The 14,056-nt window shown below is 35.4% G+C and overlaps 1 protein-coding gene across 8 annotated transcripts in view; it reads left to right on the top strand.

Annotated features, from left to right (window-relative positions):
- LOC135203132 (sushi, von Willebrand factor type A, EGF and pentraxin domain-containing protein 1-like) overlaps positions 1 to 14,056 on the top strand; it is a 257,130-nt gene that overhangs the window by 160,555 nt on the left and 82,519 nt on the right. For 7 of the 8 annotated variants that reach the window (XM_064232780.1, XM_064232784.1, XM_064232781.1 and 4 more), the window contains exon 2: positions 6,235 to 6,392. In XM_064232780.1, the coding sequence (XP_064088850.1) occupies positions 6,235 to 6,392 (158 nt within the window). Of the gene's footprint in view, positions 1 to 6,234; positions 6,393 to 14,056 lie in introns of those variants that run through there. The other variant, XM_064232785.1, reaches the window with a different exon arrangement.

The following is a 14,056-nucleotide window of genomic DNA, read 5'->3' as shown; positions in this document are numbered from 1 at the left end:
ATTTCAGCGCTGAATGACCTCGTAGGTCGCAGCACTAGGCATTTGGCCTAAGTTCTATGTTGCATTCCATTAGAAGAAGACACAGGTGACATGAAAAGGACAAACTTTCAGGTCCTGCGCAAGAATGTTTGTCAGGCGGGGAGATCAATGTTGTGGGTTATGTGTTGTCGGCGTGTTAGCTGCTAATGAGATTTCTTTGTACGTGTATGAAACTTGTTGTGCTGCAAGAGTGCTTTTCTTTATTGTAAAGATGTTTCATCCGAGTTTCATTGATTTATGAATGAATTCAGTGGCAAAGCGGTCATGACTGAATGAGATTATCGCCAGTGCTATTTTCAAGATAGCTTGACCTAACCTATTTTCTTTATCATTATTTTTATTATTGTTTTTAAACTTTACCCTAACCTAGTCAAGTGTAGGAGTTATCCCTTGCAGCCCGTTCAAGTGTTTTCGACTGCTAACATCTACCCAAGTAGGGTTGGCAATGATTAATTCAAACTGATTTAATCAAGTGATTAAATAATTTATTTTTTCATTTAAAAATCATGAATTTTTTATTTTTTTTTATTTGGAAGCAAACAAATTGAAAAATATGGTTTGAAGGTTACTAAAAACTTAAGCACAACTGTGCAGCATCGATTTAGGCCAGAACTGGAAACCTAAAAGATAAATCTATAGTAATTCTTTCATAAGATACATTTTGAGGAAAAAAAAGATTGAAAAAACATCTAACAAATGAAAAACCAAATAAATAAAAAAAATCCTACAAATGAAACCAAATAAATGTTAAAAAAAATCCAATGAATCACTGATTTTTTAATTTTTTTTTAATATAAAAAAATCACCAACCCTGACCCTAAGTAATCGTAGAATATATTAGTTCTCGGTTAACAAGAATATTGACATCAATTGTCATTCACAGAATCACTCTATGACTTGAAGCAGTTTTCATGCACATATAGCAGTGGCGTAGATTTACCGTCTTATTGATCAGATGAGATTGTTTAGAATGAAATTGGAAAATCATTTGAATAACTTGAAGAAGTGCCGTCTGCTTAGAATGTAAATGATATCTGTTCGGATTGCCGAGCTTACCAGTCTTAAAACAAACAGTTCGATCACTGCAGTTCATCCACGACTCGTTTGCATCTTGCGAATGACGTCATAGATTATTGGCAGTCACATCAGCATCTTATCCTTGAATGACGTCGCGCCTAGCGAGGATCGCGCATGATTCTTTAAAAGGCATTACCTATCAGTAAACAGACCAGTCAGCACTTCATCATTTAATGGGCGTCATTGATCAGCACTAAACCAATTAGCTGTCACTTCCTCAATGACGTCACGTATCAGTGCCAGACCAATCAGCGATGTGATAATTGGCTACCTTGGTCTAGCTCAGTCATTCTATGAAAGACTTAAGTGGATTCTCTCCCAAGTGACCGTATACACATATACGTCTTTTAAGAAGAGGCAGGTCAGATGAATTCAGGAAACGCAGAAGAACATAGAGAATTCCAGTTTTTAGACGTAAATGGCAAGGAAGATTAAACAACTAGATTGACCCTTGATTTCGTGATTTCCACGGGATCTCCATAGGATTACCATGGGTCACATACACTAAAAGGCTCCAGAATCAGGGTGCACAAAATCTCGAGACTCGAAGCTCCCTTTAAATGACGTCACATAGCAACAGACGAATCACAACGCAGGCCATAAATGACGTCACATAGCAACAGACCAATCACAACGTAGTCCATAAATGACGTCACATAGCGACAGACCAATCAATTCAGTCCATAAATGACGTCACATAGCAACAGACCAATCAACGCAGTTTATAAATGACGTCACATAGCAACAGACCAATTACAACGCAGTTCATAAATGACGTCACAGCAACAGACCAATCACCACGCAGTAAACAATTACTTCTCATAGCGACAGACCAATCACCATGCAGTCAAAAATGACGTCACAGACTGGCCGTAGATTTGTAGCATACCGATCAGTGATCTCTTGAATGAATCCTGGGTCACGGAGTGACCAATCACATCACAGATCACCTTCAGACCAATCAGCGTGTAAACTTGGAATGACCCATCCATCTTTAGGACTGGGAATTCCCCTGCAAAAGTTCCGGCAGCAATTCCGACGAAGAGCAATCACTGTCTGTTGACACAACTATTATGAATTTCTAGAGCAAATAAGGAAGGTGGGGTTCCAATATTCTCTCTTCGTGATGTAAGATGTCGCATCTCTGTTGACTTATGATCTCGTTTGGACAACAGAAATGGTTTGCTCTGCTATAAAAAAAAAAAAGAAAAAAAAAGGTCAGCTCGTTATGCAACGGGATTCGAGCAGAGAAAAGCTTAGGTTTGGGACTGACAAATGACAGCTGTCGTTCTTTTGTTTTAGTGTTGGTTCTCATACAAATCAGTTTACAGCAGAAGTTCGTGACCTTTCAGTGTATTGCAAAAAAGAGTGTATATTCATTAATAATAATAAGTAATAATAATAATAATAAAATAATAATAATAAAGTTTGACCATTCGGTATCTTCCAAAATGTATATTCGTTATGGATAATAATAATAATAATAATAATAATTTACCAACCTACCCAGCGATTGTACACGCCCTGCCTGCTATAAATACATGTAAACCAGTATCTTAAGTCACTTTGTTGTATACTCTCATAGATGGCTGCCTGTGCGCTGTCGACACGTCAGAGGAAATAAACCTAAGACAACTGAAATCTTTATATGTCCTTAGGAAACTTGATATACCAGCTACATGCTGTTGAGAAAAAGATAATAAGAAGAATTGAGAACATTCTATATAAATTAAATGCTATAATAATAATAATAATAATAATAATAATAATAATAATAATAATAATAACAGAAAAATTTCGTGCGCACGAGATCCTAATTAATTGAAATTTTCATGACTGAAAAAGCATTTGATCTGAGCAGTACTTGGATGGGTGACCGCTAATTGACGACAGACGCCACTGGATCGTAGGTTACGTGGCCATTACTGAAACAGACACCGTGAATTTGAAGTTAGCAGTATTGGGTTACAATGAGGCCCGATGAACCAACAGGGCGCGGTAGTGGTGTTATCTGATAGCTGATAGCTTGTAGATATTACAGAGGTTCATTATATCTGTCACATGTTTTGATAATGGCCACGTAACCTACGTGCCAATGGCGCCTGTCGTCAATTAGTGGTTCACCCATCCAAGTACCGTCAATTAGTGGTCACCCATCCAAGTACTGCCCAGACCAAATGTTTTTTTCAGCAACGAGAATTCAAATCAATTAGAATCTCTTGCGGACGAATTTCCTTATGCATTATTATTATTATTATTATTATTATTATTATTATTATTATTATTATTATTATTATTATTATATTCAGTACCCAAACAGTCAAACTGATCATAATTTAAGAGGATGTTACTAGACGGGAGTTCCCGATCCTAGGGACGTTACGTTAAATCCAGAAGATTGGACCAATGTGCTTAATATTCTACTTTATAACAATAATAGCAACAATTCGAACAGTAATAGAATTCATATATTTCCCTTTCAAATAAGAACAGATATTTGCTCTCTAATCCTGTTTGCAATACAATCCCCTAGAGGAGATAGGTTTGGGGCCCGATTATCGCCCACTGCCGTTTTCGAAGGTGGTTGCAAGTTTCAATAACTCTTGGCATTCAGTGGGAGACGGACGTAATTAACCCTAGCTGAACCCTCCCCTCGCCTTCAATAATCACCTTGTCCAATCCATATGTTATTAAGCTGCTTAAGTTCATGCTACGGACGTCTTGTAATTCTGGGAAAACTGGACAGTTTCTTGAATAATGATGTCTATGCGTAGATCAGGTTCTACCTTTGGTTGTTTCGTACATTTGTTTTATTACTTTAGCAAGTCATGTTGGTCATCAGGTTTTTTTATACTATATCTACTGTTTGATGGTTTTATACTTGCAGTGTTTAGTTGGCTACTTATTTTAATATGAGGAACAGTATTTAAGTAAATGTTTAATAAATATGAGAGACGGTAGTTACGTCAATTTAAAGTGATACGAGAGACAGTATTAATGTAAATAAATTTTATATAATTTTGAGAGACGGTATTTACGTATATCTATAAGTAATATGAGAGGCAGTATTTAGTAAGTTTTAAGTAATATGAGAGACAATATTTACGTAAGTCTTAAGTAATATGAGAGCCAGTATTTACGTAAATCTTAAATAACATGATATACAGACTTTACATAAACTTTGAATTAATATGAGAGACAGTATTTACACTAACCATGAATTGATATGAGAAACAGCATTTACATTAACATCAAATCAACATGGGGGACACTATTTACATGAACCTTCAACCAATACGGGAGACATTATTTCCGTGAACTTTAAATTAATATGAGAAACACTATTTACATAAACCTTAAATCAATATGGGAAACAATACTTAACCCTTCTTTAGCAGGGCTTTCTTTCACCGTTATGTTTTAATGTTTTACTGAAACTATTTACATCTCTAAATCCTCGACACCGTGCCTTTAAGCGGTCTTATATCACTCGTCAGGCCAACGCTTCCCAAATTTGGTCTACAAAACCTAGCAGTTGTAGGTTATAGTGATTTTATCCTTTACTCTATAAAGCTTTATTATTTTCTTCACGCTTCAGGTGTCCTTATATCCTATTTGTTGTTGGCTTAGATTAAATTGACGTGATGCTGGGAAGTGTTAAAGGTGTCAAAGGGAATATAAAGACCGGTATGAACCCCTGGACCCAGGCCTTCCAATCGAGCGCAGATTTTTACAGTTAATTACATCCTCCGCAGGGTTGGTGATTTGTTTTTATTTTCTTAACAAATAAAAAAAAAATTAAAAATCAGTTATTTATATATTTGATTTTCTTTATTATTTCTTAGATGTTTTTTCAATTATTTTTTCCCTCAAAATGTATTGTATGACAGAATTACTATTGATTTATCTTCTAGGTTTCCAGTTCTGGCCTAAAGAATGTACTTGCAATTATTTTTAAATCAAAATAAATTGATGTAGCACATTTATGGTTAAGTTTGTATTAACTTCCAACCCATATTTTCCCATTTTTTGCTTTCAAATAAAATAGATAAAAAATCATGATTTTCTAATGAAAAAATCAATGATTTAGTTACTTGATTAAATCAGTTTGATTTAATCATTGCTAACCCTGATCCTCTGGCGTTAATCCTCTCTCCTTGCGATCATTGGGCCTGGGCTAGAAAAAGACATTAGGGATGCGCGTTCAGTCGAATCTCTCGTTGTACAAAACTATTCCGAGGTAATTTCTGAACTATTTTCATTTTGTGTTGTCTTTTGCCATCTTGAGTTAGATACTTTAAGGAAAATATAGTATAATTATCTTTTGCAACCTTAGGTTGGATATCTTTAGGGCAATATATTATAGTAACATTAGCGATATCTTTTGCAACCTTAGGCTGGATATCTTTAGGGCAATATATTATAGTTCATAAGCGATATCTTTAGCAACCTTAGGCCGGATATCTTTAGGGCAATATATTATATTTCATAAGCGATATCTTTTGCAACCTTAGGCCGGATATCTTTAGGGCAATATATTAAAGTCCATAAGCGATATATTTTGCAACCTTATGCCGGATATCTTTAGGAAAATATATTATAGTTCATAATGCGGCCATATCTTTTTGGGAATATCTTTTGCAACCTTAGGCCGGTATATCTTAGGGCAGGTATATATGTTCATAAGCGATATCTTTTGCAACCTTAGGCCGGATATCTTTAGGGCAATATATTATAGTTCATTAGCGATATCTTTTGCAACCTTAGGCTGGATATCTTTAAGGCAATATATTATAGTTTATTAGCGAAATCTTTTGCAACCTCAGGCTGGATACTTCTAGAAAACATATTAAAGTTTATTACTTTTTATCGTTTGTAACCTTAGGCTAGATACTTTAAGGACAATATAATAGAATCAATTAGCTTAATCTTTTGCAGCCTTAGGCTAGATACTTTAAGGACAATATAATGAAATTAATTACCTTTATATTTTGCAGCCTTGCACTGCACAAGATCATCAATATACCAATCCAGGCGATACTTACACTTTAAAAATATAATGTAAACACTACTTAAAGAATGATTTATTAAAGAAGTATTTTCCCATCTCTCCTGCAGCCATTGAGGTCGTATCTGCGAGGAGGCTGGCCAGCGAAGACACGAACTACGCCCTACACAAGAAGCACGAGGCTATGAACGGCAAGATCATCTACAAGAACCCGAGGAACGCCCCCTCGGACTCCTGCCCGAGGGATGAAGAGGCCATCAAGAGAACGGTGAGTGTTCGTCTCCTCCACTCTAAGGCTAGGACTACGAACCTTATAAATATAGTAGAGTCATATCACCCGTGCATCTAATGTCTAGGCCATTCCCTTACGACGCTCCTGATTGGCTGTTGATAGCTACGTCTTTCAAAATTATCCCTCAGGAGATGTGGAACATATATCCTGCCTTTGTGAACTCTCTTGAGAGACTGAGAGTTTCCAGCCCTGTGATTAGCTTATCAAGAGCGGCGTAAGGGATTGGCCTAGACATCAAATGCCCGGCTGATGTCAATCTACTTTAGTGGTTCCTCAAATATTAATCTGAATAAGTAGTGTGCAGATCTTGACAGGTATTCCTCTATGGAGCGGCCGCTCTGGTTAGTAACTATAGCATTTTTATTGCAGTTATTACAGTTATTTATATTAGCACTTGATATTTTGGCTACAAAGTTTCCTGTGCAGGAATGTTGGATATATATATTTATATATATATATATATATATATATATGTATATATATATAGATATATATATAGGTTATAAGCCACGAAGGAAAGGTGAAAACACTGGGGTAGCTGCAAGATCTTTCGACTCACGTCCTTTCCTTAGTGGGTCTGCTAAGTAAAGGACGTGAGTCAAAAGATCTTGTAGCTACTCCAGTGTTTAACATTCCTTCGTGGCTTATACCTTTATTTATGCATTTATCACGTTCCAAACTTTCGTGATTCAGTTATAAACACACACACACACACTATATATATATATATATATATATATATATATATATATGTGTGTGTGTGTGTGTGTGTATGTATGTATGTATACAGGCACACACACACACACTTACGTGAGTGTGCGCTATGGTATGTTGCCTCTCAACACAATTCCCCTGCAAGAAATCATGCTATTTCACACTGGGTCAGTTGTATTAAAGGCGCAAGAGATCGATAAATGTATCATGAATGGAAACTTTTCCGGTGATGTCGTGTTGCAGAATAGTTGAAAATGTCCAAGTTCAAATCAGCGTGGTTCCTGGAGCATGCCTGTGCAACATGCAAGTAGAAATGACACGCCACTCTTTGAATAATCCGCACAGACTCTGCCTGTGCATCTTTCATGGGCTGTCACTGTCTCCGCCGCCGTATGCGTCACTGTCCTTGGCATTTGGTCTGTGATCTTTTCATATTATGTATGTATGCATGTATGTATATATATATATATGTATATATATATATATATATATATATATATATAAGTATGTATATATATATATATATGATATATCTATATATGTATGTATATATATATATATATATATATATATATATATTGTGTGTGTGTGTGTTTTGTGTGTTGTACAGTAGCGTTAGTATGAGAGTGGCATTGATTTTCCTCTGAAAGAAACCCCATTAAAGGAAACTGCTGAATGTTGAAAAGATGTAGTAAAGTTGTGTTAATTAATAGTATATATATACCATATATATATATATATATATATATCATTATATATATATTATTATTAAATATCACGAAAGTAGCTAATTGGTTAAACTCTGCCATCTCTACAATTCTGTTCTTATTTTTTCTTAGAAAGGCCATGGTCTCATGTCTCTCCCATGGAGTTGGTCTAATTTAGGAGCATCATAATTTTCCACGAGTGCAGAGTTTACTGGCTACTGAGACTATTCATTTATGTAGTGGCCTTGGAAATGGGGTCAGTAAGCTTAGACATGTGGTTCGATGAAATTATGAGACTAGGATTGTTACACGAAAGGAAATGGAAAATTCATCTAAAATAAAAAGATAAAACTATTGATGTCTCAAAGAAAACGTTGAAATGATCGAACCAAGGGAAAGTCGAGTAAAATTTTACCCGTAAAAATATATGAAGACTAAAGATAGATTAAAGAGTTCGCTTAGTATGAGAATATTCAAACGGTTTTAATGTTACGAGAAAGTACTGTACTTTGCATATATTTGGGCCTAGTTTTACTGAGAGTCCTTGCAACGTCCCTTTGACAAATGGATCCGTGCAACGTCCCTTTGACAAAAGGGTCCGTGCAACGTCCCTTTGACAAAAGGGTCCGTGCAACGTCCCTTTGACAAATGGGTCCGTGCAACGTCCCTTTGACAAAAGGGTCCGTGCAACATCCCTTTGACCTCGGCACCTTTTGCTCCACTTCGCCCCTTTGATATATCCTCCTTTCTTGGCCCGCTTTGTTTTGCTCCAGTTTTCATGAAGTGCAAATCATAAGAGCCAGTGCTTTGCCTGGCCAGAAAGTCTCGACGAATCATTCTAATTTTTATTCATTCTAATAGACGAAGAGTGGTAAATGAACCCGTGATTCTGCCGACTTCTCTTATGAGAATAGGTGACACCAGGACCGAAAACTAGTTCCTCGTTGGACGGGTGTTTTACGGGCTCGCCTACTGATTCGGTAGTCGCGAGTTCGACTCCTTGCTCGGCCAGCGTTGAATCAGGGGAATTTATTTCTGGTGATTAGAAATTCATTTCTCTATATATTGTGGTCCGGATCCGACAATAAGCTGTAGGTCCCGTTGCTAGGTAACCAGTTGGTTCGTAGCCACGTAAAAAATATCTAATCCTTCGGTGTTACTAGCCCTAGGAGAGTTGTTCATCGGCTCAGTGGTCTGATTAAACTAAGATGTACTTAAATTTAAAGGACCGAAAAGACTAGGATTTTAAAATTTCCAAACCTAAGGGAAATTTCAAAGATGAAAATTTAAATTCCCAGAGGTTTTATAAGTATTAAGAGTTAGAATCTTGTAACATTCAGTCATGCTTTGATTCTCAAAGACATGATGGAATCTGAATGTCCAAAAATGTTGTTATTGTCTGAGATGGGCTGATAAAATTCCCAAAAGCGTTAGACATCTAATGAGGATAAGCTGAAGACTCCGTGATTTGATAAGATGGAAATTTTGAATTTTCCAAAGGTGTTATGGTTATCTATAATATATATATATATATATATATATATATATATATATATATATATAGATATATATATATATATTAATATATATTATATATAATTTCAGATGCTGAGCATCCCAGTTATTTTTGAGATTTTCAGATATTAAATGTTGGGGTTCTCATATAGTTTGAATAAGTGAATTCCAAAAATGGCTGGGATTCTCAAAGAATGAAATGCTGGGAGTCCCAAAATTGCTGTGATTCCCAAATAATGGAATGCTGGAATTTTCAAAATTGTTGAGATTTTCAAAGATGGAAATGCTTGAATTACCAAAATTATTGGGATTTTCAAAGGATGGAATGCTAGAATTACCAAATTATTGGGATTTTCAAAGATGGGAATGCTAGAATTACCAAAAATTATTGATTTTCAAAGATGGGAATGCTAGAATTACCAAAATTGTTGGGATTTTCAAAGCTGGGGCGAATGCTAGAAATTCCCAAAATTATTGGGATTTTCAAAAGCTGGGAATTCTAGAATTCCCAAAATTATTGGGATTTTCAAAGATGGGAATGCTAGAATTACCAAAATTATTGGGATTTTCAAAGATGGGAATGCTAGAATTACCAAAATTATTGGGATTTTCAAAGATGGGAATGCTAGAATTACCAAAATTGTTGGGATTTTCAAAGCTGGGAATGCTAGAATTCCCAAAATTATTGGGATTTTCAAAGATGGGAATGCTAGAATTCCCAAAGTTATTAGGATTTTCAAAGATGGGAATGCTAGAATTCCCAAAATTATTGGGATTTTCAAAGATGGGAATGCAATAATTACCGCAATTGTTGGGATTTTCAAAGATGGGAATGCTAGAATTCCCAAAATTGTTGGGATTTTCAAAGATGGGAATGCCAGAATTAACACAATTATTGGGATTTTCAAAGATGGGAGTGCTGGAATTCTCAAAATTGTTGGGATCTTCAAAGTTGGGCATGCAGGAATTCCCAAAAGTGCTGTGATTCTCAAAGTTGGGAATGCTTTATTTCCCAAATTTGCTGTGATTCTCAAATTATGGAATGCAGGAAATCCCAAATTTGCTGCGATTCTCAAAGCTGGGAATGCAAGAATTCCCAAATTTGCTGTGATTCTCAAAGATGGGAATGCAAGAATTCCCAAATTTGCTGTTATTCTCAAAGTATGGAATGCTGGAATTCACCAAAATTGTTGTGATTCTCAAAGTATGGAATAGAGGAATTCCCAAAATTGCTGTGATTCTCAAATATGGAGTGCAGGAATTCCCAAAATTGCTGATTCTCAAATATGGAATGGTAGAACTCCCAAAATTGCTGAGATTCTCAAAGCTGGGAATGCAGGAATTCCCAATATTGCTGTGATTCTGAAAGATGGAAATACTTCCCGAAAGGTCTTTGATATTCAAAGCTGGCCTTAACAGTTCCGAAAAGCTCTGGGGTTCTATAAAAAGAACTGGGATACTCATACACTGAGATAAAAAGATGCCTCAGGAAAATGCTTATGTCCTCATATTTTTTTTTTTTTTACAACAGATTTTCATCCTTTGTTTTTCTCAGCTGCTACAGAAATTGAGTCGCTGTATTTTCCTGGACCGTTCTTTGCATCGTTCTGTTCAGCTGAGGCGTAGCGAACGGGACTCAAGTTGTATAATATTGTTGTCATACAATATTGAAGCCTGGCTCCCTCGCTCCAAGACGAGACGATGAGAGGTCCTCTCCTTCTAAAGCTCTGACGTAACGCTCTCGACTTCAAAGATGTCTCTTATTTTCCTCTTTGTATCCTTTCGGGATTGTGTTTTTTTTTTCACATGTGTGTTTTTAAATTGAAGATTTTTTTTATGTCTCGCTTTCTCTCTTTTTTCGTCTCCTTTCTCTTCCTTCCTGTTTTCATTCACGTGGGTTCTCATAATTTTTTTTATTGTATCCCGGGATTTTGTTTTCATTTGTGTTTTAAATTGAAGCTTATGCTCTCTCTCTCTCTCTCTCTCTCTCTCTCTCTCTCTCTCTCTCTCTCTCTCTCTCTTCAGAAGTATTATTTACCTTCTGATGTATATGAAATTAGGAATTTTTCACGTGTCGCAACTCTCTCTCTCTCTCTCTCTCTCTCTCTCTCTCTCTCTCTCTCTCTCTCTCTCTCTCTCTCTCATTTTGTCCACGCGTATCTTCCTTATTTCTCATTTATCTCCGTTGCCTCACAACAGCAACTCCTCCATTTTCTAATTGTCTATCCTTTTTTTTTTTTTTCCTTCTGCCCAACAACAAAGGCGACGTACCATAAGAGGGCATCCTTCCTGGCACCATTAAGGATGTCGATGCTCGGAAGGAGGCTGAAGAGAGAGAGAGAGGGGTTGGGCCTGTAATGCTCTGTAATGCTCCTTTAAAGTGACATACATCCTGGATGTAGTTATTATATATATATATATATATATATATTATATATATATATATATATATATTCCCTTATTTCTATGCATTTCCATTTATCGTGTAATTAGATCATGTTCATTTTGCACTAATATTTCATTGTTTTATTTTTACGTTCTATATATATGCACGCACACACTCACACACACACACACATATATATATAATTGTATATATATATATATATATATATATATATATATATATATATATATATATATATATATATATCCCATTTCTATGCATTTCCATTTATCGTTTAATTAGATCATGTTCATTTTGCACTAATATTTCATTTTTTGTTTTATTTTTTACGTTCTATATATATGCATGCACACACACTCACACACACACATATATATAAATTGTATATATATATATATATATATATATATATATATATATATATATATACATATACATAATGGCTATTTCAACCGCGTTTATTTTGTATAGAAGTTTCTCTATTCTTCTATTACTGACTTTTCTTCAGTACTCAAGTTAGCCATTATTTTTCAATAAATATGTATTAATGAAGGCCTTCTTCCAGCATATTATTATTATCACATGAGTCAATAAAATGGAAAAGTAAATCCACAATAGTATGTCTGTTTCATTTTGTTATTTAAAATATAAAGCAGAAAGCTTTCGATGACCTTTTTGAAGACCGTGCAGGTCATCGAAAGCTTTCTGCTTTATATTTTAAATAACAAAATGAAACAGACATACTATTGTGGATTTACTTTTCCATTATTATAATTATTATTATTATTATTATTATTATTATTATTATTATTATTATTATTATTATTCGTGGTAATAGTAGTAGTTGTGGTGGTGGTGGTGGTGAAATAGTAGTAGGACAAGAAGGATTATTATTAAAAGCAGTAGCAAGAATTTGTAAAAATTCAAACCTTAGATAAAGAAAAAAAATTTAATCCTCTAACGTGAAGAGGCTCTCGTTCAACATTCCTCCGTCTGCGCCAAAACGAAGAGTAGAAAAAAAAAAGAAGTAAAAAGAAGAAAGCATCTCCAACTGATAATGATTCGCCTGGAGACTTTTGGTGTCGTGTGCCGTGTAAACACGGCAGCGCTACAAAGGCACAGGGAGAAGATGAATGGAAATGAGAAGTTAAGAATAAAGGAAAATTCTGTTAGGCTTTCGCGTTTCTTAAACTCTTTCTGAGGCGGACGAGCTGTTGGTGTTGTCGTCTTCTTTGTAGTTAATGATATTGTTGTTGGTGGTCCTGTGTTAGTAGGGATTGTTGGAATTTTTGTTTTTATTGTTGTTGCTTTTACTACTTCTTTAATCATTCTTATTAACAGCAATAATCGCGAAACTTACTCACATTTATGTAGAGTAAGTTGAAATGACTAGAACCTCAAGCAAAGAGACTGGTACCTCAACAGCATTTGTATGGAGCAAGCTAAAGTAACCAGTGCCTCAACCAGCAAGCTAAAATAACTAGTATCTCTACCAGCAATTATATGGAGCAAGCTAAAAATGACAGTATCTCCACTAGCAATTATATGAAGCAAGCTAAACTTACCATGTATCTCACTCTAGCAATTTATCAATGCAGCCTAAATTACCAGTATCTCCACTAGCAATTATATGGAGCAAGCTAAAATTACCAGTATCTCCACTAGCAATTATATGAAGCACTGCTACAATTACCAGTATCCTTCACTAGCAATTTATATTTAAGGCAGCCTAAAATTACCAGTTCTCCACTTAGCAATTTATATGAGCAAGCTAAATTACCAGTAGCTCCACTAGCAAATTCTATGAAGCAGACTAAAAATTACCATATCTACACTAGCAATTATATGTGAGCAAGCTAAAATTCCCAGTAGCTCCACTAGCCAATTATTATGAAGTCAAGCTAAAATTACCAGTATCCCCTCCACTAGTAGCATTATATGGAGCGAGCTAAAATTACCAGTATCTCCACTTTAGCAATTACATGGAGCAAAGTAAACTTACCAGTATCTCCCTAGCAATTTAATATGAAGCCCAGCTAAAATTACCAGTATCTCCCAACTTAGCAAATTATATGAAGCAAGTCTAAAATTACCAGTATCTCCACTAGCCGAATTATATGGAAGCAAGCAAAATGACCAAGTTAAAATTCCACTGCAATTATAGGAAGCAAGCTAAAATGACCAGTATCTCAGTAGCAATTAATTATGGAGCCAGCTAAAATGACCAGTATCTCCACTAAGAATTATATGAAGCCAAGCTTAAAATGACCAGTATCTCCACTAGCCAATTATATGAA

The sequence above is a fragment of the Macrobrachium nipponense genome, chromosome 33 (assembly GCF_015104395.2).
Source record: "Macrobrachium nipponense isolate FS-2020 chromosome 33, ASM1510439v2, whole genome shotgun sequence".
Lineage (NCBI taxonomy): Eukaryota > Metazoa > Arthropoda > Malacostraca > Decapoda > Palaemonidae > Macrobrachium > Macrobrachium nipponense.
Note: the sequence above shows the minus strand (reverse complement) of the source record. Positions and strands in the feature narration are given on the sequence as shown.